Below are 27910 nucleotides of genomic sequence, written 5' to 3'. Positions count from 1 at the left end.
CTAGCGTTCCGGCCTCTTAGCCTAGGCCAGAAAAGGGGCGGAACTCCGTGATCCGGGAGCGGTTTCCCCGCCGGATCGAAAAGCGGAGTGCACCGACTGTCGCGGGAGCGGTACCTCAGTCCCCTCCTCCCGCGACATGGCCTTCAACTTTGGGGCTCCCTCGGCCACCTCGGGTACTGCTGCAGCCACCGCGGCCCCCACGGGTGAGTTGTCCCCCAGACCTTCTCCCGGAGAGGAGGGAAGACCTTTGGTCCGGCCCTTCGGTCCGAGACTTTAGGGCTTGGAGTCCTGGGGTCTCCTGCCCGCGCGGAGACTAGGGGCTTGGGAAAAGGGCGGGCGGCTGCAGAGCGGGCCGAGGCGGCTCCTGAGGAGGCCGCGGGGGGAATGGAGGTCCAACATGGAACTCGCGCGCCGCGGGTGGGTACCCGCAGGGCCCCTTTCCTTCTAGGGTTCGCTTCCCGCTGCCGCGGAATCGGAGTCGGAGAGCCTGGAGGCGGCTCCTCTCTCGCTTTGCCGGAGACCCGCCCTCCCCTCCCCTCCCCACCTCAGACTCCGGGACTGGCGGGAACGCTCGCCTGGTTCCTGCGCTGGGCTCCGCGAGGGTAGGGCTGTGGAGCCTTCGGCGCAGCTCTGTGGCTCCCTCGGCCCTGGCCCCTTTGGTTCTAGCTGCGGGACTATACGCTCCTGCTCCTTCCTCCGTCCCCCGCCTCCTCTGCTGTCTTTGGAGCAAAGTCAGGGTTTGTCTTTGTTCACTTCTGTGAAGCCTCGTGCTGACTCTTCTAATACGTATGTTGCTTTCTTTTCTTTTTCTTATTTCTTCTTTTCCCTCTCCTCTTTTAAAATTTTGTTTGTTTCTTTGCCTACACGCCTATCAGGATTTGGTGGGCTTGAGACTGCCAACTCCACCGCCAGTGGGTTTAATTTTGGGGGTTTCGGATTAACTGCTAATCCTGCAGTGAACTTTAATATTGGGAGTTTCGGTGTTTCTACTACCTCGGCGACTCCATTCAATTTTGGTAACAGTCTGGCAAGTGCAGGTAGATATGCGGGTCGTCTGTGTAACGAATGTTGGGAGCTGGAGTCCAAGAATATATTGTGGTTCCTAGAGTTTGGGAAAGAACAGTGACTTTTCTAATAAGGAAAGGAGATTTATTTCCTAATGTCTAATCAAGAACAGTTATATCAAGTTTTGACTGCCTTTAAAAAATTGCTTTGGGGAAATCTTGCAAGTTATAATGTTCCTTTGTTAAATTTGCATTCAATTGAACAGAATATGCCTTCCAAGTGATAAGAATTCGGAATGGATTATTATTTTTGAGTAGAATGTATCTTCCAAATGATTAGATATCTCCTTCAAAGTATAAGCTCAACAGTCAGGCCCATTTTCCTGGAATTCTTGGACTCCTGCAGTCATTTTTTCATTTTTCCTGCATCTTTCATTGGAATTTCATTTGACTGTCCTTGTGTTTCCTGAGAGAAACAAGTCTTATACGAACAGCGGCAACCTGTCTTGTTTTTTAACCTGTATAATAATAATGTGTTTCTTTGGTCAACTCAGCAGATTAGGATACATTTCTATAAGGTAATGTGATTATGGAAAGAATCCCCAATTCTTTACTGGATTTTTTTTTGAGAAATGGTCAGAGAGAGCAATTTAGTTTATTGTCAGATAGTATTGGGTTCTAAAAGGTAGGCCAGACATCTTTGTACTCAAAATAATTATGAAGATTTTGGTATCTATATGGATTGTTTGAAGTTCACTGGAAATTTGCAAAACACAAACTATAATGTGTGTATACATTTAGATATAAATTTAAAATAGGTCAGGTCTGTGTGTACCTTGCGTACAGTGACCCTATGGAAAAATCTTGTTCCTCAGCTGCTCGTATATGAATTTATTGTCCATATTCTCTTACATTATGCCACTTAATGCCCATGCCAATTATATGCATTTGATAAGCATGAATTATTCCCTAAGACTTATTTGGGAAGTCTGGCATTTTGTGCAGTTACTTGTTACTGCTGTGTGGCTATGACCTTGGCATCTAATTTGAAAACATTTTGAAGAATACTTAAAAATTCCAAAGATTAAATAATCCATTATCATTAAGGTATATTTGAAGTGATCACATATGACTGTTTGGATGTTTGCTTTTTCTCTGTTTGCTTAAAATTGGCACTGGGTAAAACAGAAACATTTTGAAATTTGTGTTTCCAAACAAACCCACCCAGCTCATAATTCAACAACAATAAACCAACCTGTTGGTATTTGCTTGATTTCATGTTCATTTGGAGTTATCACTGTTAAGCTTTGAGTTGTGGTAATATAACTGTGTTTTAACTACTTTTATGTATGTTCATTAACGTAGTGTTCAGCAAAGGGCTGATAGAAATTCTTGTCTACTTTTTAATTTTATTCCCTTGCCAGATCCATTATTACAAAAAAAATTTTGTTATTATGGAGCATGTTAAAGATATTAATGTTTTTATTGTGTAGCCAGTTCAGAATATAGCTCAGATTTTCTATGAAAGTTAGAAGTAAGAAAAGATTAGGAACAATGTTCAGTACTTTAGGTGATTTTTATCAAAATGTTTACAGTTTGCAGTACTGCAGTAGAACCCACAAGTAAAATAAGAGTATTTGGTTATATCTGCATGCAACATGTAGTCGATTGTTGAGTAATTTTCCAAGTCAAAATTATATGATGATTATAATGGGTTGGGTTTTTTTTTGTCCTTGTATCTTTTATGTTACCATATTGATGAATCTCTGTCTCTTATGCCAGAAATATATGAGATTAAAAGTTAGAGGATTTGTCTTAAAAGTTTTTCTTGGCACCACATTGGTAATCAGGTAAAGACTGACAGAAAGGAAAGTCCATTTCATTCATATGTCAGGTTAGATATGGTTTAGATTAATTTTGATTCTAGATTTAGCTAAAAATGAAATTTCTGTATCTGTCAGAGTTACCAAACTGTGGTGCAGTGCCCTGTGGTAGCTTTGCTCTCCTTCCTGGCCACTGCCTTCCTCTTGTGGGTTTTTTACCCTTAACTCTTCCTTAAAGAAACACATTCTTGTTGTATAGAAGTCAGTATATTGGTATGTTTCATTTGAAAAGTTGCTTAGCCTTGTTGGGAGACTCAGTAGAAATATAAGCTGAAGTAAAATATACATGAATTCACTGAAGCCAAAGTTGCAAACAGTCTACTGATATGCTCTGTTTGTCACACTGTTTTAAAAACATTCGAGTTAGTTGCAGAAAATCAATTGAATTAGACTTTCAATTCTGTAAATTTCACATAGAAAATCTATATCTTCTATTTCTTTTGGGAGAAAATGGAAATATATAACACTACTAACCTACCATTCTCCTGTAGCAGTAATCTGCTGGAATTTAGGAACTGCTGCCTTTTTAAAAAACTGTTCACATTGATAAGTTCTACCAGTCAGTAAACACCTAGACTATTTCACTCTTTAATGTTAGCCTAAATCTTGTAGGTGTTTGAATTTGCAACCCCTACTCTAAAAGTACACTCAGTCATTTTAGAGTGTGTTAAACCTTAGGCAGTAGGCTTAATATGTTTTCTCAGCTGTAACTGTTAATCACCTCTTTAGTTGAAAGGTGTATATTGCATTGTGGTGTTTCTACTTTACTTAGTCGCTCATTTCTGCAGTGTATTGACTTCTTGATTAGTATAGTTTTTAAAAAATTGATGTTGAAAGTAGAGAAAGGAAAAATCACACCAATATATTTCATCTTTATATAGAGCAATTACTAATATAATTTGGAAAAGAAATTACCTCATATGTATACAAAAGATTCTTCCTTTCTATTTATTTATCCTTTTTTAATTAGGTGGGTTTGGAGGATTTGGGACAACATCTACAACAGCAGGTTCTGCATTCAGCTTTTCTACTCCAGCTAACACAGGTGCTACTGGTAAGAAGATATCAAACCATTTGTAGAAGCCAATGAGCTAGAGGTCAATTCTTTTTTAACTTATACAATTTTAATTTTTTTATTCAAAGGACTCTTTGGTGGTACTCAGAACAAAGGTTTTGGATTTGGTACTGGTTTTGGCACAACAGCTGGAACTAGTACTGGTTTAGGTACTGGTTTGGGAACTGGACTTGGATTTGGAGGATTTAATACACAGCAGCAGCAACAGCAACAAACTAGTAAGTATGAGATTTTCATTTTAAAATACAAAGCCACAATATAGGTAACATTACTGAGTACACTATTCAAAACACTTTAGTGGATATCTTTTTTTTTTTTAAGAATGATAAATATATTATATTCCACAGAATTCCAAAAGCTACTTCTCATGTTTACATATGATGGTAGCTGGGGAGAAGACAGATTGGCATGATTAGGATTAAAAGGCCTCTGTGTTTAGTATCATTCCATTAAAATTTTTTTGTTGTTGCTAAAAATAACAGGAGAATAGAAAATGACAAAATTACAGCTCAAAGAATTATATATAAGGTGAATGCCTTTGTCACTTGCCCATCAGAGAAAATATATGTTGATTACTTTCTTATTTTTCTTTATCATTTTGTCACTCAGGTGTGTAAACAGTACTATTTAGTTTCATTTATCTTTAACCTCTGTAGGTTCCCCTTTTAGCTCTCTTTTTAAAAAATTTTCAGTTTGTTGAAGAAATCAGATTTGTCCTGGAGAGGTCATCAGTCAGGACTTTAGTGATTTCATTCCTGTTGTATAGTTTTCATATCCCTTTGCCCTCTGTATTTCTTGCAAGTTGGGTTGGATCTAGGGGGTTAATTATGTTGATAGTTAAGTTTTTTGTTTGTTTGCAAGACTACTTTATAGATAGTGTTGTATTTTTTATCAAGAGGCATATCATGTCTGATTGTCTCTACATTTTGTCATGTTAGCAGCAGCCATTGGTTATCATTACCTAGATCCATTAATTCATTAGGGGTTACAAAATGGTGTTATTCCAATACTGTGACTCCTTTTTCATTTATTTTTTGGAATACTTCAATAAAGAGAAACTTTACCTCATCCACTATAGATGATTCTTCCCCTTTATTCTTAGTTTTCAAAGTAAAGAATTGGTTCCTAATCATTCTCCAAAGGGAACTTTTTTTTTTTTGATGTCAGGAACTCAAGTATTTAAATTATTTGGTATTTTTTAATCCATTGTAGTTTTACTTATTGATGCTTAAATTGTTTCAACTTTGGGTAGCGTAAGCCTCAGGTTGGTTCCCAAATCCCTTTAGACACAAGTGTAGAATTAGCCTTTGATAGCTTCCTTACTAGCTGGTATGGCAGTATGTTCCAGGGTTATCTTATATGGATTAATTTATTTAATTATCACAAGAACTTTATGAAGTAGAACTCTTTGGTATCTCCATTTTATAGGTGAAGAGAGGAAACTGAGAGAATTGTGACTTTTCCATATACCTCCTAAGAAGTAGTATAAGAACATAAATTCCAGTTCTGTGACTTCTTTTGTAATTCTTTTTCTTTTCCATCGTCTGCGACCTCTTAAAATCACTTTTGTTTCATCTTTCTTAGATAACTTGATTGTCTAAAATTCACTTTACTTAGACATTGAAGATTAGTAATTTATTAAATATGAATTTCAAGAATTATCTAACCAATAGGATAAAGATAATAGAATTATTCCTCCAGAATAATTCCAGAATTTTTTTTTCTAGAGTTACAATTGTATCTTTCCTACTATCCTCCTGCAAAAATACACGTAGTTTGATGGAAATCCAGGTAGTTAAGGAGAAGAAAAGAAAAGTGAAGTTTTTTCTTTGTTTCTTGACATAAAGCCTCTCCAACTGTAAGTTATTATAGTTGCATTTACTTTTGTTAGGAAAAGTGGGAATTTGAATCTGGTGCTATTCATTTTCAGAATGAAAAGGACTCATTCAGTTAGATAGCAGCCATTTGCTGAGTATATGTTGTATGTCAGGCACTGGGTATATAAGGTTGAAGACCATAACCCCTGTTTATAGCCTGCAAGGAGATAGATTAGCAATTAGATAGAATAATATACATTAAACTATAAAAAATATGTATGGGTGGGAGCACTAAAACAGACCCACACAAGTTGCTATGGAATACAGAGGAAGAGTTGTATCTTAAAGGAATTAGCCAGTTGGATAAAATCAGAAAAGGGTATTCCAGACAGAGGGAATAACATTGACAAAGGTATGACTGCATGGCACAGCATGATGGATTTGGGGCCTGCTGTTGTAAGGAGTTTGAGTTTAATCTACAAAGATTGTGGAGGTTTTGCCTCATTTTTTAAAACTCCTGCTTGTGTGCAGCACTTGCAGTCTGGTTACACCATCTCTGATGTGTCTAATCTCAGTTACCTGCTGAATTCCTGGACAGTACTTCTTATTCACTGAAAACTTTGGCAGCTGGCTCTGAGTCTTGCTTTTCTTTCCAACTTGTGCTTTCAGTCTGGTTTATTTTCCTACTCAAACAGCTATGCCATCTACCTTTTTATTACAAAGAACTCCATTTCACTTTAGCCACAATTCTTACCTTGGACTTTGGCAACATCTGAAACTGTTCTAATTCCATGATCACTAATGTAAACATCCCACAACCTATTGCTCTTTTAGCCTGCCTTTTCAACTTCCAGTATAGCTGTTCTTCGATCTCATTAGAATCTTTAGACCCATGACACTTTCTGCTTTTCCATCAGCTCCTTCCTGTCTTCATAATTTTCTCTAATTAGCTTAGATTCCTTGTCCTTCCATTTCGGTCACTCTCACTATATGCTAAACTTCCTTATCCTTGTAGCATGTCTACCTGAATAAACCACCCAAGCCTGTGTAAGCCCAACTGTCTCTAGATACTGCTTGAGAACATCACACAGTATAAAAGATTGAATAGTACCTCTAAATTCTTAATCACCAACCCAAGTTGGGGCCTCAACATTGCCCGGCAATCCTGAGAAGTTTCTGTTTTCAAATTATTCTTCCACTTTCTATAAATTATTTTAAACCTTTATTCTCTTCACATCTCAGATTTCCCTGTTCTCACTTTCAGCAGATGGCCTTGACTTCTACTGCACAGAGAAAATAGAATCCCTCATTGTAATCCCTTCAGCTGCCCACTACTGAATCTGTCTACCTCCCTCTGAACCCCTCCTTTTCTCTTTTCACCAGTGCCCTGGATCTCATATCCTCCCACCTTCTGGTGACCTTTGTGTTGTTGATTATTCTGCCCAGCAAACACCCACCCCATTCCACCTCCCACCCTCTACCAAAAGAAAAAGTCTTCAGCTTCTCTATCCAAGGATTCTTCTCATCCAAGCTTAAATAATCTGAAGTTTCTTATTTCTTAAAACAGTAACAACAAAACAAAACTACTTTAATCTCCCATTTCACTTCGGCTGTCATTCTTTTCCTTCATAAACTACTTGGAACAGATGTAGAAGAATGGGATTGTCTGTTACCTCTTAGTCTGCACTAGTCTGGTTTCTCCTTTCTTTACCCAATCAAATAGTTAAGGTTATGAATCATCTCAAATCCAATGAACATTTACTGTTCTTTAATTGAGAAAAATTCTAACACAGAAAAGTAGAATAATAAAACAATCCCACATTCTACCAAATAGATTCAACAAAAGTCAAAACTTGCCATATTTGCTTTATCTATCTCCTCCTTCCTCCCTTCCTTTTTTTTTTTCTTTTGAATTGCTGAAATACTTTAAAGAAAATCCCAAACATGTCATTTCACCCTTACTTTACTGTGTTACTCTTAAAAACATGGAATCATTTCAACTTACAAGTAATAACTCCTTGGTGTCATCTAATACCCAGTCCTTAATCAAATGTCCTCTTATGTCTCAGTAAAGTTTCCTTCAGACAAGGACCACACATTCACTTTCTTGTTATGTCTCTTAAGTTTCCATTTAGTATAGAGAATTCCCCACTCTGGTTTTTCCTTACTCATGAATTATTGCAGAAATTAGGCCATTTGTACTGTGAAATGCCCAATTCTAGATATGTTTGTTTTCTTATAGAATCATTTAGCTTTATCCCCCATATTTGTGGTAAATGAAGTTAGCTTTAGATACTTTATTAGATTTGACTTTGACTTTTTGGCATGAATACTTTGCAGGTGGTGCTGTGTGCTTCATGTTGCATCATATTAAGTGGCTGTCTCTCTCTTAGAGATGCTCAGTGGTTGATCAGTGGTTCAGGTGGTGAGAGCCAGTCTGTCTTAGAAAGTTCCCCATCACTCTTTAACCTAATGGTTTCATTCATTGATGGTCATTGCCTCAATCAATTATTTTATTAGGAGTTGCAAAATGGTGATTTTCTAATTCTGCCCTCTCTTCTACACTGAAATTCTTCTGTAAAAGGAGTTTTTCTTCATCCCACCAAGATTGCTTAGTCAGCCTGAAATACAATTTGTATGGGAAAGGCATGGTAAGTTCTTTCTTAATTGACAGTTTTTGTAAGAAGTTGTTGGTGGCCTGATTATTTCCAGTGGTGTCTAAGGGGTTGAGATTTTATAAATTTTTAATTTTTACTTTAAAAAATCATTTTGAATGCATGAGCTTTAATAAATTGAATGTGTTTTGAGTTGGTTGCATTCATTATTCTTTTTGATGCTCAAATTGTCACATTTTTGGCCAGTGTAAGCCCTTGCCTTCAATGATAGCCTGGTCTGTTTTTTTTTCCTTCCTTATTGTTTGGTGCTCCTTACTGCTTTTGCCAGCTTGTCTTCCCCTCTTTGCCACAGAGATTTTGCACATACTGTTCTTCTTTGCCACTGCCCCATGACCTGACTGACCATGTCCTTTAGACCTTAGTTGAAGTTCTAATGGAACAGCTTTCTCTTGACCCTCCTGCCCCAGGCTTGGTTAGCTGCCTCGTTTAAGACTCTCATAGCCTCTGTACTTCTCCCAGGCACTTACCACAACTGTTAATATTTGTTTGATGTGCTCAGTTTGTTTAAAGAACCAGTCTTGTTTACTGCCATATATCCTTAGTGTTTGCCTCTATCTCTGACACTTAGTAGGTGCTCAGTAAGTATTTGATGAATGAATGAAAATATGCATGTATGTAAGTATGTATGATATGTAAAACCAGGAGAGACTGTATTATCCGGAAATCTAAGGAAGGAGAGTTTTTCAAGGAGGATGTGTATTCAGTGAAAGTAGATTTTCTTTGGGAGCAGAAAGAATAATCAATAGCATGAGAGCCCTGAAAAGGTAGAAAGATATGAGATGTCTAACATGCTAAGGCTTTAAAAGAGACTACTGGATTTTGTTATTTGAGTTTCTCAAATGCCTTCTAGTTAGTGAGCTCTGAGTAGACTAGTGTAGTGGAATCCAGTGTGAAGTGTCAAGGGGGAGGCTGAATTTAAATTAGTATAGATAATAGTTTGTTTATCTTATTTAAAAGTTGAAGAAGGTAAAGCCTAGGAATTTCTTGACCAAGACTGCAAAGTGAGCTTATAGTAAACCAGTATTCAAGTCTTCTGGCTTCTAGTCCAGTTCTTTAGCATTTTCATATATGCCCACTTGGGAATTAGTAATATTCATGTGGAAGGTTACAGCAGCCCCTCTCTAGCCCTTAGAAGCCCCATTGGCCTTGTGGTACTTACAGTCTTTAGAGCTGAAAGAAAACTTAAATATCATCTAATACAGTAGTCCTAAAACTCAGGTCATTTTGGTATTATCTTCATGATTTTTCTTTTATCTACATACCATTTGTATTGTTAAAGGATTTTCTTTAAATCAATTTACTTTTAAACATTATGTTTATTTGAAAAGAAAGATTCAAACTACTGCTATAAATGGAAAATCAGTATAAAGAAAAGATAACTGAAAATAAGTACACAGAAAATGTAATAGTGTTAATAAATTCTAGTTAGATACTTTGCTTTGAGCCCTGAGCCTTAGATTTGTTCTCCCCTTTGTTGACAAGTGAGATAAGCAGATGACATGAGGCATTAAAAGCATACGAACACCAAACAGACTTTAAAAAAAAAATGTATTCAGTAATCAAAAGAGAAATTGTTACATAATTCAGTCTATTTAGTGACTCGGCTGTTGCTTGATGGCTGTAATTTCATGTACCGGGGGTACTTATCTACTAACACTTTGGAAATAACTGATATGATACAACTTAGCCCTTTCCTCTATTGGAGAAATTGTAGCATAGAGAAGATAAGTGACTTGCCCAAAGTTATGCAGCCAGCTAAGCTTTAGCTTAGGATTTGTCCATTTGTTGTCTTTTTCACTATATCTTTCTTTATAATAAGAGAAGGAAATTGTTTATTAAGCTGACAGTGACATAACATTGATATAATGATTCTTTTTGCTTATTTTGTATCCTAATTTGTATTTATTATACAAATAAATATAACAACAGTAAACGTTGTTTAAAAAAATTCTGCAACTTCACAAACTTTACTCTTTTGGTGTGGATCTAATATTAATATCATGGATCAAATTTGTGTTCTGATAATGGAATTAGTTATATTAAGGTGATATTAGAAAGGCAGGTTTAACATTCTGAGGATTGACTTAGCATATTAGTTTCCTATTATTGCTGTAACAAAGTGTCACAAACTTAGTGGTTTAAAACATACTATCTTACAGTTCTGGAAATCAGAAATCCAGAAATGAGTTTCCCTGAACTAAAATCAAGGTGTTGACAGGACTGTGTTACTTCTGGAGCCTCTAAGGGAGAATCCGTTACTCTGCCTTATCCAGCTTAGATCCAGAGTCTCTGCATTCCTTGGCTTAGCTCCTTCTCCATCCTCAAAACCAGCAGCATAGCATCTCCACATCTCACTTTGACTCTGACTTCCCTCTTCTCTTTTAAAAACCCTTATATTATGTTGAACCCACTCTGATAATCCAGGATAATCTTGATTGATTTAATCACATCCTTGAAGTGCCTTTTGCTGTGAATGGTAACATAATTTATAGGTTCTGGGGATTAGGACATGGACCTTTTTTTTGGGGTGGGGGGTATTATTCTGCCTACCATATCTAAGATATGAATTGATTGATTTTTTTTTGGAGAAACTAATTTTGGGGTATGTTTTTAGCATTAGGTGGTCTCTTCAGTCAGCCTACACAAGCTCCTACCCAGTCCAACCAACTGATAAATACTGCAAGTGCTCTTTCTGCTCCTACGCTACTGGGAGATGAGAGAGATGCTATTTTGGCAAAATGGAATCAACTACAGGCCTTTTGGGGAACAGGAAAAGGATATTTCAACAATAACATTCCACCAGTGGAGTTCACACAAGAAAATCCCTTTTGCCGATTTAAGGTATTAATACTACTTTTGGTCTTTACTTGAAGATTGTATAAGAAAATATGATATTTGGATTAAAATTATACAAAAAACCCAGTTGTTTGGTTTTTTAGTACTCCTTGAACATGTATAATAACATTGTTGTTTAAAAGTACAGAAATTATAAAATTGAAGTGATTTCTTACATACGTGTGATTGAGATAACTAGAATACAACTGAAGGAAGGTGTGATTAGAATGTAACTTCTAGCAAGAAAAAACTTTAACAGAGGGGAAATGGTCTGCTTGGCACCTATGAAGGGGTGGCCTAAAACTAGAATTCAGTGGTAGCTATCTAACGTTGTCCAAGAAAGTACACCTAACCAGCAGGTGGGAGTAACTTCTGCTTGGCATGTGTAATCCTATTGTCACTATAATAGCTGGATGCCAAAGTTGCTTTCTTTGTTCTCATTCCATGCTTACTGAACAAGTTTCTCGGTTGCATTTGGCTTCTCAGAGATACTGTTCATTAGCCAGTGAGAGTATATAGCTCAACTTGGTGATCTCTTTTTCATAAAAAATTAATGTATTGTAATCCAATTTATATGTCAGCCTCTTTTGCGTTTTATTTGGCTTATGTCAGTCTCTTAAACCTAATCAATGTCTGTATAAGCTGGTGTTTGGAGTTGCAGGGCTGAGGCTTTATAATTGTGTGACCTCCTAGGGCATAAAGTGGTAGGAGGAATCATTACATACTCCCTGCATTACCAGACATTAAGCTGTTTTCCCTGTTTTAACACAGATGCTAAGCTATTAATATTAAACATCTGATTTAAGATCTGTACATATTTTTGATATCGTTTATTTTGTCATTCCACAGGCAGTAGGTTATAGTTGTATGCCCAATAATAAAGATGAAGATGGGCTAGTGGTTTTAGTTTTCAACAAAAAAGAAACAGATATTCGAAGCCAGCAACAGCAGTTGGTAGAATCACTGCATAAAGTTTTGGGAGGAAACCAGACCCTTACTGTAAATGTAGAGGGTATTAAAACATTGCCAGATGATCAGTAAGTATACATTAAATACACTGTATATTTCTGTGTGCTTTCCTCCAAAGAGAGTGATCAACAGTGTTTTTACTGCTAAGCACAAATTAAACCTCAAAGCAAAATACTATTTCTCAGCTAGTGATTCTTCAGTATTTATAGAAACATTTGTTTAAAAGCTTTTTTTTTAATGTTAGATTTCTTAACTTATTAGATGCTAATAATTTCTCAGATTTTTCATTCAGAAACAGGAAGATACACTAATCATGGCTATGTGCAAATCAAGGGCCACAGAGACTTTTTGGAATGTTTTAACTGATTACTATTCATGTTCGTTCATGGATAAATATGACTAACTTCCCTTGTCCTGTGTATAACTGTCTTCCTTAGTGACAAGACATTTGCTTTGGGATATTTTGGGTTAGGAGAATTTTTGTTGTTAGATATAATAACTGAAATCAGATTGCACTTTTTGGTCTTAATTGCAGTGAAGCAACCCATAAGCTTCAACAGAATCTCCACAAAGTATTTCTTGATTTGGGGAAAAAATAACATTTACATAGGACTTTGCAGCTAAGCATACTTTTTGCAGTCTATTTGGTTTGTCTCATTTTAACTTTACTTCTGAATTCAGCTAGCACTCTTCTAAAATCACATGCTGCATTGATACTTGTGACTGTGAGTTATGTGCTCCATATTTCATAACTTGGTTATTTTTCCCCAGGACAGAAGTTGTCATTTATGTTGTTGAACGTTCTCCAAATGGTACTTCAAGAAGAGTTCCAGCTACAACGCTGTATGCCTATTTTGAACAAACCAATATAAAAACACAATTGCAGCAACTTGGTGTAACCCTTTCTATGACTAGAACTGAACTTTCTCCTGCACAGATTAAACAGCTTTTACAGAATCCTCCTGCTGGTATGTTTCCAAAGTCATGGAGTTAAGGAAATGAAAGATTAAGAGATACATGCTTCCTCTGTTTTGGGAGATGTTGGTACAGGTCATTAATGTTAATAAAACCAGTGTCAGCTTATCACATGCCTTCTTATTTGGAACATAGTATTGAATGTTTATTCATTCATTTAGTTTTTTCTATTACATAGCTAATATGTTGGTTAGAAATTTTGGTAAATGATGAACTAAAGAAAAATAGTCCATAATCCATCTACCCAAAGGTAATTCAATCTTGATATTTTATTTTTATCTACCTTATGTCTTGTTTTAACTGAGTATTCAAGTAAAACCTGGATGTGTTCTCACTATAAAGATTCTAGATGGCATAAATAGATTGACTATGTTAACAGATCTTCTTTACGTCTCTTTCCACAGAAGTAGCTGCTATTAATAATTTATTGTACTTCATTAGTCCTTTATCTGTGATTTTAGTATAAGCATGTTAAGTCATTAAAAAAAAGATTCTATACTGTACATTTACTGCAGCCTGCCTTTTTACTTATGGTATTTCTTAGTACTTTCTATGTCAGTGCATGAAGATAAATCTTACTTTTTAAAAACTGTGTGGAATACTGTCGATGTACTTTACTGTATGTAACCTCCAGGTTGTTTCTACCTTTCCACTATTATAAACTGTGCAACAATTAACATCTTTGTAAATATGTCTTAGAACACATGAGCATGCATTTTTTTAGAACAGACCTCTAGTCGTGAAATTTTTGAGTAAAGATTATCTATACAGTCAGCCCTCTGCATCTGAGGGTTCTACAGCCCCAGGTTCTACATCCACACATTCAACTAACTGCAGCTCCAAAATAGGGGAAGAAATTCTAGAAAGTACCAAAAAGCAAAACTTGAATTGCTGTGCCCTGGCAACTATTTACATAACATTTACATTGTGTCAGGTATTATAAGTAACCTACAAATGATTTAAAGTATATGGGAGGGTGGGCATAGGTTATTTGCAAATACTACACTGTTTTTTCACAATGGACTTGAACATCCCCAGGAAAGTGGGGTTGATCCTGCATCAGATCCTCTCTGGATACCAGAGGGATGACTGTACTTTATGTATTGTTACATAATGCCAGACTGCTCTTCGGAGGAAGTTCTGCCATTTACATTCATAACAGGAATGTGTTATTTTTCTCATATTTTTAATTTTTCTAATGTTTTCTCATTTTGCTCTATTTTTGCCAACAGTGGAGATTATTAGTCTTTTAAATTTTGCCACTCTGATTGCAAAAAAATTAACACTTATTTTCATTTGCATTTCCCTGATTACTACTGAAGTGGACCATATTTTTTGTTTATTAATCACTTGATTATAATTTTTGTGAGTTACTTATTGATATCATTTGCCCAGTTTCTGTTAAATTTTTTGTCTTTCTGATTTATAGGCGCTCTTCCTATATTCTGGACGTTAATCTATTATCCTGTAGGTTATAGATATTTGTTTTCAAGCTACCCTTTTTTTTATAAGCTTTATCCTACAATTTTTTTTTGTAGTGGTCATATTTGACAGTCATTTTTCATTACAGCTTCTAGGTTTTGTATCTTTAGGAAGGCCCTTCCCATACAAATACTATAAAAATGGAAAATATTTCCTTTTAGAAAAATGATTTCTTTTTTGTGGTAGGTGTTGATCCTATTATCTGGGAACAAGCCAAAGTGGATAACCCTGATTCTGAAAAGTAAGTGTATCTTCATCTTGTTTCTATATAAGAATTATTATTTACTACTAGGGAAGCAAACAAATGCAAGCTGTTAACTATAATTCTTACATTTGATGTGAGTTTATTTCCATTTTCATTGCTTTTTAAAGAATGTCGATTATGGTAAGGCAGCATAGCATGGTGAAAACATTAATATCTGAGGATCAGTCCGTGATTATTTACTTGCATTTAATAATGCAGTTTTTGACAATATTTCCTCATTCATACAATAAGGAGGTTGAGTGAAATCTCTGTGGTGTAACATTATTGATTTCATAGTCATAGATCTGCCTTTGAACCCTGGAAATGTAATATGAAATTACATGAATGTTATTATGAAAACCTTACTTTGTATTTTGTAATACAGGCTTAGGTATGAAAATTGACCACTTGCATTTCTTCAGGTTAATTCCTGTACCAATGGTGGGTTTCAAAGAACTTCTTCGAAGACTGAAGGTTCAAGATCAGATGACTAAGCAGCATCAGACCAGACTGGATGTAAGAACTCATCCTCCGGCCCTGGGAATGGTGTAGGGGTTACACACACTTCTTTCTACTATGTAATAGAGTGTATACTGCAAATTAATAATTAAAGTTTTATACAACTTCTTTCTTTATTATAGAGCCTCCAGAATGATGTATATCTGACTTGACATATTTTAACAATGAATTTAGAATTGTTGACTTAACAAATCAGACTTATTTTCAATTCCAGCCAGAGAATGCATATTATTTTATTAAACACTTACTTATTGGGCCTTATGAAAATGAAAGCTGCAATTATGATATGTTGTCATAATATATTACGATTTTAGGTTAATGAAACAGATTTAAGTTATTGTATGCTTAAATCTACTTAATATTTTCTGTATTTTTTTTTACTGAAGTATAGTTAACTTACAATGTTGTGTCAGTTTTTCTATGTCTGAGTCTGTTTTGTAAATAAGTTCATTTGTGTCTTTTTATAGATTCCACTTATAAGTGATATTGTATGGTATTTTTCTTCCTCTTTCTGCCTTACTTCACTTAGTATAATAATCACCAGGTCTACCCATGTTGCAGCAAATGGCATTATTTTATTCTTTTTTAAAATAGACTTTTGTAATCAAATGCCTAAAGGTTCTTAAAGGTCACTTCCAGATTCTCTTACATGGAATTCCTAATTATTCATTCAGACTCTGAGTAATGAAAAGCTTACCATTTATGAAACAATGCATTTCACCATCGGCTAGCTCTAATTGATACAAATGCCCTTCCTGTATTGACTCAGAATCTGCCTTGCTGTAATTCATACACATTTTCTCTGGCATGCTTTGTAGGTAATCACTGTGTTCCTATGACAGCCCTACAGATACTTGAACATCATAATCATTCTTCCTTTTTGGTATTATTTTCTCTGGCTAAAATGTCCAGCATGGTTTTTGAATGTGACATGATTTCCAGGCCCTCACTGTCTTAGGCAGGATACATTGAATTTATAGGCATCACTTTTAAAATGAGTTGTTCATGGTACTGTACATGAGGTATGTCCAGAGTTCTTCAGAGTAAGGCCAAAGAAGCTATTACTTGTCTTTGTTTTTATCAGTCTTGCTAGGGGTTTGTCAATTTTATCAATCTTTTCAAAGAACAAGTTTTGTTTTCAATTTTTTTCTAGCTTTCTGTTTATAGTTTCATAAACTTTCACTCCTATTTTCTTTATTCTGCTTGCTTTGGGTTTTCTCTTTTTCTAGTGTCTTAAAGTCACAGCTTAGGCTATTGAGACATCTCTTATTTTCTAATAAAGGCATTTAATGCTGTTAATTTCCTTCTAAGCACCGCTTTACCTGAATTCCATAAATTTTGATAATGTATTTTCATCTTTGATTCATTCAAAATATTTTCAGATTTCCGTTGAGAATCCTATTTGACTTGAATTTTTTGACTAGTGGATAACTTAGAAGTATGTTTCATTTTCAAGTGCTTGGATATTTTGCTGTTACTCTGTTGTTGCCATCTAGTCTAATTCTGTTACGGTCAGAGAACTCTGTATGATTTTAGTTCTTCTAACTTTGTAAGTTTTTGAACCCACATGCTTATGAAAAGAAAGTGGATTCTGCTGTTCTTGGAGTTTTCTGTTAGTGTCATTGAGATCCATTTGGTAGGTGGTTCAGTTCTTCTATATTCTTGTTGATTTTTCTGTCTACTAGTTACAGTGTAAAAGGAGAGTTGAAGTCTCCAGCTGCAATTGTGGATTTGTCTTTTTCTCTTTTCAGTTCTATCAGTTTTCCTTCATGTATTTTGAAGGTTTGCTGTTAAGTACATATGTATCTAGGATTGTTAAATTTTCTTGGCACATTGATATTTAGTATTCTATAATGTTCCTCTTTACCCCTGGCAATTATCTTTACTCCAAAGTCTGCTTTCTCTGATATTAATATAAATAAAGCCACTCTAGCTTTCTTTTGATTAGTGTTTTTATCGTGGTATCTTTTCCCATCCTTTTACTTCCAATCTACCTTCTTTTTTTTTTTTTTGGTATTTATTTATTTATTGGTAAAGGACATTTCTGTTGTTTTGTATGGAGTACTGATAATGATCAATCAAAATTACTGAATCTATATCTTGGTGCACATATAGAAGAATTTCTTTAAGATATATCTAAAAATGGATTTTTAGGTCATACCTTCATCATATTTTAAGTAAGTTTTTTGTAGACAGCATAAAGTTTAGATTTAGGCCTCCAGCTTATTGTTAACTGTTCCCTCTGTTTTTTCCTTTCTGTTTCCTCTTTTCTACTTTCTTCTGGGTTATTTGGACAGTTTTTAGTATTCTGTTTTTAATTTATTGTTATTTCTACTGTCAGTGTTTTTAGTGGTTGCCCTAGGGCAGTAGTTCTCATTGGGGGTTGGTGGTGGTGATTTTGTCCCACAGGGCGCATTTGGTAACGTCTGGAGACTTGTTTGGTTGTTACAGCTAGGGTGGGAGGCGGTGCTCCAGGTATCTAGTGGGTAGAGGCCAGGATGCTGATAAACATCCTACAGTGTACAGAACAGTACCACTGCAGCAAAGAATTATCTGGCCCAAATTGGTAGTGTTAAAAGTGAGAAACCCTTCTCTAAATATCACAGTGTTATGTCCTTACACCAGAGCAAATAGGCTTTTCTTGGAGTTGTCGGCACGATGCTCACGTCCAGATTTTGGGCTGTGTTGAAACCAGACTAGGGTACTACCTGACAGGAAAATAATGGTAAACTCACCACCAGTTCAGTGGTCCTTCAAATTCATGTCTTCTTCCTCTTGCCACTATTTATTTTTCAAAGTCCTCAGGTACGAATGTGCATTCTGTTCAAGTTTTACAGCTGTCTTCAATGGGAGAGATACAGTGGCATGTACATAGTCCATCTTATCCAGAATCAAAATTGTTCATATCTTTTGCCAATTTTTCTCTTGGGCTTCATATCTTTTCTTTTTGAATTTCAGGAGTTCATCATTTATTTTAGATTTTAATCCCTAGTCTGTTTATAACATGTCTCCTACTTTTCTCATCTTTCTGCTAACTCTTGTCTTTAGTGTCATTAGTTGAACAGAAAAACCTTAATTTTAATGTAATGATATCCATTGATTTTTTTTCCTCATGTTTTCCTTTATGGGAATTTGCTTAAGAAATCATTCCTCACCCACAGTCTGAGAGTCTCCTACATTTTTTTCTAATAATTTAGTTTATCCTTTCACATTTGAGTCTTTTGTCCACATGGAGCTCACTTTGTATATACTAAGTGGTATGAACCCAACTTTCTCTAAAGAGTGGGTCAGTTTTTCCAATGTCATACACAAAAAAACTGATATTTTCCTCAGTGACTTATCAAAGCATTTATCAAAACAAGTTCCCATATGTATGTGAGGTAGTCTGTTCTTATATTAGTTTCATATTTTTTTACTCTTATGCCTTCGTAGTATATCTTAAAGATATGTAGTAGAATGAATCTCCAATCTTTGTTCTTTTCAAATTTTTAAGCTCTTATGGATCTTCAGTCTTCTGTAATAGATTTAAAATGAGTTTGTCAAAATGGTAAATTTTAGTTAGAATTACATTAAATATATAATTTGTAGATAATTGAATCTTGACAATATTAAATGTTTCCATCATGAACATATTTCTTTACTCATTGAGGTCCTTTACTCATTGAAGACATACTCAAGATTCGACCTTTGAAACAGTTTTAAAATAAACTATATAAAAATTATATGCATTTTTTTTTCTTGGTTAATTTGTAGGTTGTTTTAGTGTCTGTCAGTAAATACTGTGAATGGTAACATTTCTATTTTTTGTTAGTACTGCTCGTATCCAGTAGTAGTTAACTCTTGTTGTCTAGAAACCCTGCCAAATTTTCAAAACTGCAATTGAGGGGTGGGGGTGGAGGTGCCTGGGTTACATAATAAATAATGAGGATGGCCACCAAATTTTGTGCCTGCCAACATGCCTGGCATTGGAAAATTTCCTTAAAAGGTGACATGTGTAGACAGACACGCTAGAATGTGTCTTGTACAGTCTTCTTACCCTTTTACTTATAACATCTCAACATAAGCCAGTAACACAGAATGGTTAAGTATGATAGGAAAAATTATGGGCTTAATTCCGATTGGGAAGCTTTAATGAAATGAGATTTTAACTTGCTCTGTAAGGTTAAGCTTTTCATAAGGCAAAACAGTAGGATTTCAGCCCAGGCAAAGAGCAAATCAAAGCCCCAGGGGAATAAAAATGTCTTCAGTTGTGTGATTAACAGCCATCCTTTCCCTCTCCACTCCAAGCATCTCCCCCCAGAGTATTTTGTAACAGTTAATATTGGACTATACTTTCAGCATGTAGTTATATTTAATTATCTATTAAGGTCCCTTCTGCATATCACTTTATAGATCTTTTTCCATTCATGGCCTGGTTGTTGGCTCTGTTCCATAGTATTACTTCAGATTCCTTAATTATTTCTGAAGTGTATGTTTTAGTTTTCTGTATACTTTGCCTCATCACTAAATTTCCTGGAGCTTAAAGAAATCTTTGAATGATACTTTTTAACTTTAAGGTGTACAAAAGGGGAAGAAATATAAAAGCAGATTTAAAGGGAAAGAGTTTATATTTTGAGAGAGAAATCTCAGGCTTATCTTAGAATTAGACTTTGCTTATAAGTGAACCTGATAAAACAGTTGTGATATCAGTACTTGATTTACCTTTATTTATTTTAAAACAGATCATATCTGAAGATATTAGTGAATTACAGAAGAATCAAACTACGACTATGGCCAAAATTGCACAGTACAAGAGGAAGCTCATGGACCTTTCCCATAGAACCTTACAGGTAGTAATTTGGATTTTTTCCCCCAATACTTATAAGACTGTATACATTATGGAAGTGTTAAATGTGGATTTTTACAATAGAAGAAAAAAAACAGACTAAAAAAAAATAAGAGTAAAACTGAAAGTACCAGACTTTCTCAATAAAACCTAGAAGTTGGAGGAGAGGTCCCACAAGATGGGTGAAGAAAGTGAAAATATTCTAAAATGCACATTTTATTGAGAGGGTGGGGGAAAAGCAGTGGAAAAATAAGTCATCTTAGTGTAAAAAGAGCATGCATCAGATCATTAATAGTTTTCAGAAAAACAAAAATGCAGTTTTGATTCTGAGTGTTAGAAAAGGGAGTGCAACCATTAATGAATGAAAACAACGATACAACTTGCAAGTTAACAAGAGGGAATAAAAGAATGAATAGCAACAAAAATTCAAATTATCATGAAAACAAATATTATATACCAGAATCAGTGGGATACAGCAAAAGCTGTACTCAGAGGAAAACTTACAGCCTTAGAAAATCTTCATTTTTTTTTAAGTGCAAATGAAAAAAAATAAAGAACTTAGTATTCATCTTGTTATAAAAATTCTATCAAGAGCTAAAAGAAACCAGTAAGAGAAAAATAAAATGAGTGAAGCAGAAAAAGAAATCATATATAAAAAGTAAACTGCAAAGCTGTTTCTTTGAAAAGACTGTTAAAATGGCTAAACATAACTGAAGAAGGAAGGAAAAGAAGGCTCATCTCATGAGCCTGAAGAAGGAAAAGAAAAATCAAAAGTGAGAAAGGAGACATTACCACAGATATACACAACAGAATAAGAAAATACTGTGTGCAGTTCAGGGCAGTAAGTTTGGAAGTTAGAACATGATTTTCTAGCAAAATTGAAATTACTAAACTTGATCTACAGAGAAGAATCTTACATAGGCAACTACCATAGAAACAATCGGGAAAGCTACTAAAAGTCAACCATGGAAAAAGCACCAAGGCCAGATAGTTTCATTGCTGAATTTTGTCTAACCATTAAAGAGCTAATTCTAAAGTTACTTTATTTCAGACAAAAGGAAAAATATAGACAACTGTTTTGTTTTTTTTTAAACAGCTTTACTGAGATATAATTCACATACCATACAGTTTACCTATTTAAAGTGTATAACCCAATGATTTTTATTATATTCACAGTTTGGTACAACCATCACTACAATTTTAGAACATTCTCAGTATCCTAAAATGAAACTCCATACCCATTAGCAGCCACTCCCCATTTCATCTCAAACCCCTTAGCCCTAGGCAATGACTTTGTTTCTACATATTTGCCTATTTTGGACACTTCCTATAAATAAAGTCATATAATATGTGGTATTTTTTGACTGGCTTTCTTTCATATAGCATATTTTCAAGGTTCATTTGTGTTGTGGCATGTAACAGTACTTGATTCCTTTTTAGGGCTGAATAATATTTCATTGTATGAATATACCACATTTTAATTTATTCATCAATTGATGAACACTTTGGTTGTTTCTACTTTTTGGTTATTATGAATAATGCTTCTATCAACCCTCATGTACAAGAGTTTGTGTGGATGTATGCTTTCATTTTTCTTGGTTATATAAACCTAGGATGGGAATTGCTTGGTCATGTGGTAACTCTATGTGTTCAACTTTTAAAGAACTACCAAACTGTCTTCTAGAGCAACCTGACCATTTTACATCTCTGTTTTTAGTACCCCAAAATAAAAATCTATAAACAGCTAATTGTAATAGGGATGCAAATTATGCTAAGTGAAAGAAGTCAGACTGAAATGCTACATGCGGTATTATTCCATTTATATGACATTATGCAAAAAGGCAAAACTAGAGATGGGTAACAGCAGTAGTTGCTAGCAGCAGGAGGTAAGGGGAGAGTGACTACCCTCCCCAGGGTAGGAGGTAACTTTCTAGTGTGCTAGAAATGTTCTGTATCTTGATTGTGTTGATGGTTACCTGTGTTTGTCCAAATGCATACCTGTACACCTGAATTTTGAATTTTGTTGTATGTGGATTATACCTCAGTAAACCTGACCAAAGAAAGAAAATGCAGAAATTCTAAATAAAATATAAGCAAAGAGAATCCAGGTATTTATCAAATTCTAAAGGAGTGCACTTAGACTCAGCAAGGTTTACTTCAGGAATGGAGGGTTGGTTCTCTAACAGGGTATCTATCAACATAATTTATCACGTCAACACATGAAGGGAAAATGTATGATAAAGACTAGTTGCCAAAAATGTACAGCAAATTTTCTAAGAAGCAAAGCAGCAGAATCACATTAAGAAACTAAACCCTGATACCCAATATTATAATTCACTGTTATTGTGAAGGTTTTCATAAATAGAATGAAGGTAGTTAATTAGTATAAACATTGAAAAGAGATCATCTTTTTGCTGACCATTTGGTTGTACATCTAGAAAACCCAAGGAAATAAACTATAGAATTAATGCGGTAAGATAGCTCAATATGAGGTAAATGTACAAAAATCAGTGTGTCTTTATATTATTAATGGAAATAGGAAAGTACTCCATTCAGTATTACGAAACAACTATAAAATGCTTAGGAATAAATTTATGAGGAAAGTACACAGTCTGAATTAAAGTTTTCACAGATAGATAAATCATATTCTTAAATAAGAAAATAGCTACTTTATAAAATTTAAAAATGATTTACAACTTCTAAAAAATTGATTAAAATCATTCAGTTCATAAATAAGGAAAAGTGTTTTGAGAATAACTTCTGGGGGGAACAAAAAATAGTGAAAGGGACTTGCTCTATCAAATTTTAGAACCTATTTTAAAGCTCTTGTAATCAAGTCAATATGAGATTGGAGTAGGATTGGAAATAAAGGCCCACAGAATAGAATGGAGAATCCAGAAATAGGTGCACATGTATCTTAATATAATTCAGTGGGTTTATTTAATAATTAACGCTAGAGTAACTGGCTATCCATCTGGAAAGTAGAATAGAATTAGACCACTGTATCACACCATGTCCAAAAAAGGTGGATTATAGACCAAGAAATTTATGAGGCTACATGTACAACCTAGGGGTTGGAGAGACTTTTGGCCAGAAAGCCACAAACTATAAAATAAAATTGACTATATAAGAATTAGAAAATTTTGTGTAAGAAAAAGATACCAGAAGCCATTTGTCAATAGTCAAGTGATTTCAGAAAAAATGTTGAATTTTCAAAGTGCTGATTTTAGTCATAGTGTTAATATTTATATTACATGAAGAGATCCTATAATTTGACCCCCCCCAAAAAATGCAACTGAAATATGAGCAAAGAATGTGTAAAGGCAGTTCACAGAAGAGCAAATGCAAAGTAGTTCTTAACCATTAAAAGATGGTCCTTTAACATTTAAGGGAATGCAGGTTTTAAAAAATTTGTGTGTGTGAGATGCCTTTTTACTCATCAGGCTGAGAAAAGTTTAAACATCATCACCTGTTGCTGACAAGAATGTGTGGAAAAGGGTAGTCTTACATGTGGATTATGAATAGAAGATCTTTCAGGAGAGCAATCTAACAGCTTCTGAAGACTGAAAACGTATTTTTAGACCCAGCAATCTCATTCTTGAGGGTCTATACCAGTAAATATATATATCTTTATGTATTTTTATATATATACTTATATATAAATGTTTATTACAACATTGTTCATAGTGTCAAAACTAGAAACAAAATATATGCTTCTCAATATAAGAATACTTTAATAAATTATTAATACATGAAAATTATGTAGTCATTAAAAGTAACATTACTATAACTTGCCTAATAAAAATGGGCAAACATTCAAATCTTGAACTGTTATGGTTCTTACTATTGTTAGTGTATTCAGCTGATTTCTTTCAATAATAGATGTGTAATAAAATTACTTGCATAACTGCAAAGAGATGGCTTCTGTTGATATTGGTGGGTTTTCTTTGTATAGGTGCTAATCAAACAGGAAATTCAGAGGAAGAGTGGGTATGCCATCCAAGCTGATGAAGAGCAGCTGCGAGTTCAGCTAGATACAATTCAGTGTGAACTAAATGCGCCTACTCAGTTTAAGGTAAGCAATTGTAAGACCATGAAGCTAGAATTTGTTTCGGGTGGATCTGCAGAGAAATGTTAGTCTTCAAAAAGAGGAATTTTGTATACTTGTTTTTATTGAGTATTTGTTCTCTTTAATCAAAACTTCCTTTCTAAAGTAGACTCTTAATCGTGATGTTTGCGACTTGTCTTAATGTTTTAAATAATGTAGAGGGAGAATTAAAACATCTAATTAGAGTAGTGCCCATCCTTTTAAAATAAAACATTCTCTTTTAGAAATGTTTGCTGTTGTGAGCAGTTGTAATTCAATTCAGTATTATTTTAGGGCCGACTAAATGAACTGATGTCCCAAATCAGGATGCAGAATCATTTTGGAGCAGTCAAATCTGAAGAAAGATATTACATAGATGCAGATCTGTTACGAGAAATCAAACAGGTAAGTGTTGCACTAGAGTGCACTTTTAAAAAGGTGAATTCACCACTTCACATCCATTAGGGTTTGTATTATCACCCCCCCAAAAAAAACCCCAACAGAAAGTAATTGTTGAGAGGATGTTAAGAAATAGAACCCTCATGCACTGCTGGTGGGAGTGTAAAATGGTGCACACAGCTACTTTGGAAAACAGCTTCTCAGATAATAGACATAGGATTACCACATAGGCCAAGAGCAAAAGCAGGGACTCAAGTATTTGTGCACCTGTGTCCATAGCAGCGTTACTCACAGTAGCCAAAACATGGACACAGTCTGCATGTCTGTAGATGGACTAATAAACAAAATACGGTATTTATATACAGTGGAATGTTAGCATTAAAAAGGAAGGAAATTCTGACACACACACAACAGCCATGGATGGACCTTGAAGGCATTATATCATGTGAAGTCAGTCAATTTAAAAGGACAAAAGTTGTACGGTTCTACTTTATGGGGCACCTGGAGTAATCCAATTCACAGAGAATGGAATAGCGGGTGCAGAGTTTCAGGTTGGGGAGGTGAAAAAGTTCTACAGATAGACAGTAGTGATTGTTGCACATGACTTAGTACCGCTGTACATTTAAAAATGGTTAAAATGGACATTTTTACGTGATGTATGTTACCACACAAAAACAGTGTTATCATTTTCTCCCCCCACCCCCTAAAAAGATGAATTCAGAGGTAATACAGACACCAAAGTTCCCTTGACCCTGCTGCTCAATGCAGAGGCGGCAGCAGCTCTGAGGTCATTAGAAATGCAGACTTGGTCCTTACTCCAGACCTCCTTAATCTACATTTTTCATGATTGTAGAGTGATTTGTATACATGGTAAACTTTAAGAAGTTAATTCCTCTGTACCTTTCCGACTTGTATGATGCCACATATAAACATGCAATTATTAATCTTGTCAGCCCTTGGGGACCTTGATGGAGGTTGGGGTAATCAAAGCCTCCAACCACCTGTGTGAGGCTCATTTTGTATGAAAAAGTTGGGAAGTACCTCTCTAGTTTATTTTCATTAGTAAATACAGATTGTTTTAATAAAACCTGTCTAGCCATTGACTGTATCTTAAAAATATATATTAGGATGGTAAACTCTGTAGAACATACTAGGTAGGATTAACTGGCATGGCAGGTTGGCAAGGCCCTAAAGATTATAGGTGGTTATAAACGTCATCAACAAATCTGATTTTATTATGTTCTGTAGAGTGGATATTGCTGTTTTATGCAACTAAAAGCTAGTTTGGCTCCTAGGTTCTCAGAAAGTATATATACACTAGATTATATTCCATTGTACCAATATTTACAATAAACTGAGAAAAATTCCAGCACATTGGAATAAAGAACTACATGAACGAGTTTCTGTATGCAGTAAAATTGGGAATAATATAAACACCTACCTAAAATGATGAAAAGCAGTATATTGTTTTTGGGGTTGAATCATGGCTCATCACCTAGTTTATGACCTTGGGCAGGTTACTTATCTCTATCTCAATTTCTTTATCATAGAGAAGAGGTAATAATGGTACCCTGAAAAGGTATGTGCTCAAAGGGATTTTAAATGAGTTAAGTTAGTTAATACCCATAAAGCTCTTTAAGCTGCCTTAACACCAGAGAAGTTCTTTTTAAAATGTTAGCAATTGTAGTTCTCACCATTATCATCACTTTATACTTCGTACTTCAAGTTACAGAAATCCTGTTTTCAGAATGATTATTTTGCTAGTCATGTACATTTGAGTACATTCTTGCATTGTTTTCATGTCATACCTTTTCTTTTTTATCAGAGATTGATAAAAGGAATCTAAAAACACCTGCATCTTTTGTAAAATTTGTTGTAGATACTGTTTATTATATTTGATTTTATTGCTTTTTATAGTAGTATTTTACTGTAGATCATATAAGTGTTAGCAAAGATATAGTACAATGTTTAAATATGCATATATTTAGAACAGCTACTAAGTGTTATATTGCTAGAAAAAGTCCTTTTTGCTGTGAGTAGCTTCCAATTTAATGAAGGAATGCATTAATATTTTTTTAATTCCTTCTAGCATTTGAAACAACAACAGGAAGGCCTTAGCCACTTGATTAGCATCATAAAAGATGACCTAGAAGATATCAAGTTGGTAGAACATGGATTGAATGAAACCATCCACATCAGAGGTGGTGTCTTTAGTTGACAGTTCACAAACTTGTGTTAAAGGTTTTTGAAATATATCCTCTTGTTATCAGACGCTCCTTAAGAATGAAACTGACCATGTGGAGGGGAAAAAAAAGAAAACACTCTTCTCTCCTGGCTTGGTTTTTGAGGTCACTGACCAATTATTAATCAAATCTGAAAAAATTCACTTCACAGCTCTTCAGAGACAGCCTTTGAAAGATTTACATCTAAAAGCTGTAATTACTTTAAAAGTACATAATTACCAAAAATATGTACTATTGTACATTTTTACAGCAGCATTGTTTTAACAATAATCAGTGTTTAATGATTCTTCTTCACTGAGCCTGTGCTTTGCTTTCCATAGCAAGTAAACATGAAATATTTACTTTGCACATAACAAAATAAACCATATAATGACTTGGCTGTTGGAGATTTGTACTTCAGAATGTAAATGTACATCAGTTTTTATATTTGTGAATTCATCTGTGAGGAGAGTCAAAATCCAAGAGTATTTAATGATTAATGTGGTTTTCTTCTCATTCTATAAAGATTTGAAAATATATTTTTATATTATTTTACTTATTTGGAATTTACAGAACACACTTAAGCATTTAGGACATAACAAAACTACATTTTCTCATTTTTGCAACTTTTTTTGTTTTTTAAACCTTTTTATTTCTAAAAAAGATGAAAACTTATAAATAAATGCTTGATTATAATTTTATATACTTCTGTCTGATGCTTTATTTGGCTCTGGGAAAATGACCATTCATGTCCACATAAGTACTGAATCATAATCACAACTTAAGAATTTTAGTCTTAACATGGTTTTAAGTCTGACTTCCCTCCTAAGGAAAGTGTATCAATACTGATACATTTTGACTGAGGTATGGCAAGTGAAACTTACTTCAGATATCATCTA

The 27910-nt window shown here is 34.8% G+C and overlaps 1 protein-coding gene across 1 annotated transcript; it reads left to right on the top strand.

The window, feature by feature from the left end:
• Positions 1-27716, top strand: NUP54 (nucleoporin 54). The gene is made up of 12 exons (XM_006198238.4): positions 1-203; positions 3858-3941; positions 4031-4180; positions 11069-11295; positions 12139-12326; positions 13030-13226; positions 14902-14956; positions 15382-15475; positions 20200-20307; positions 24259-24378; positions 24685-24795; positions 26879-27716. Exons 1-12 carry the CDS (start codon positions 137-139, stop codon positions 27005-27007), a joined length of 1530 nt encoding a protein of 509 aa, XP_006198300.1. The 5' UTR covers positions 1-136; the 3' UTR covers positions 27008-27716.
• Positions 27717-27910: the final 194 nt, after the last annotated feature.

This window comes from Vicugna pacos, chromosome 2 (genome assembly GCF_048564905.1).
Source record: "Vicugna pacos chromosome 2, VicPac4, whole genome shotgun sequence".
NCBI lineage: Eukaryota > Metazoa > Chordata > Mammalia > Artiodactyla > Camelidae > Vicugna > Vicugna pacos.
This window is presented reverse-complemented; position numbering and strand designations above follow the sequence as displayed.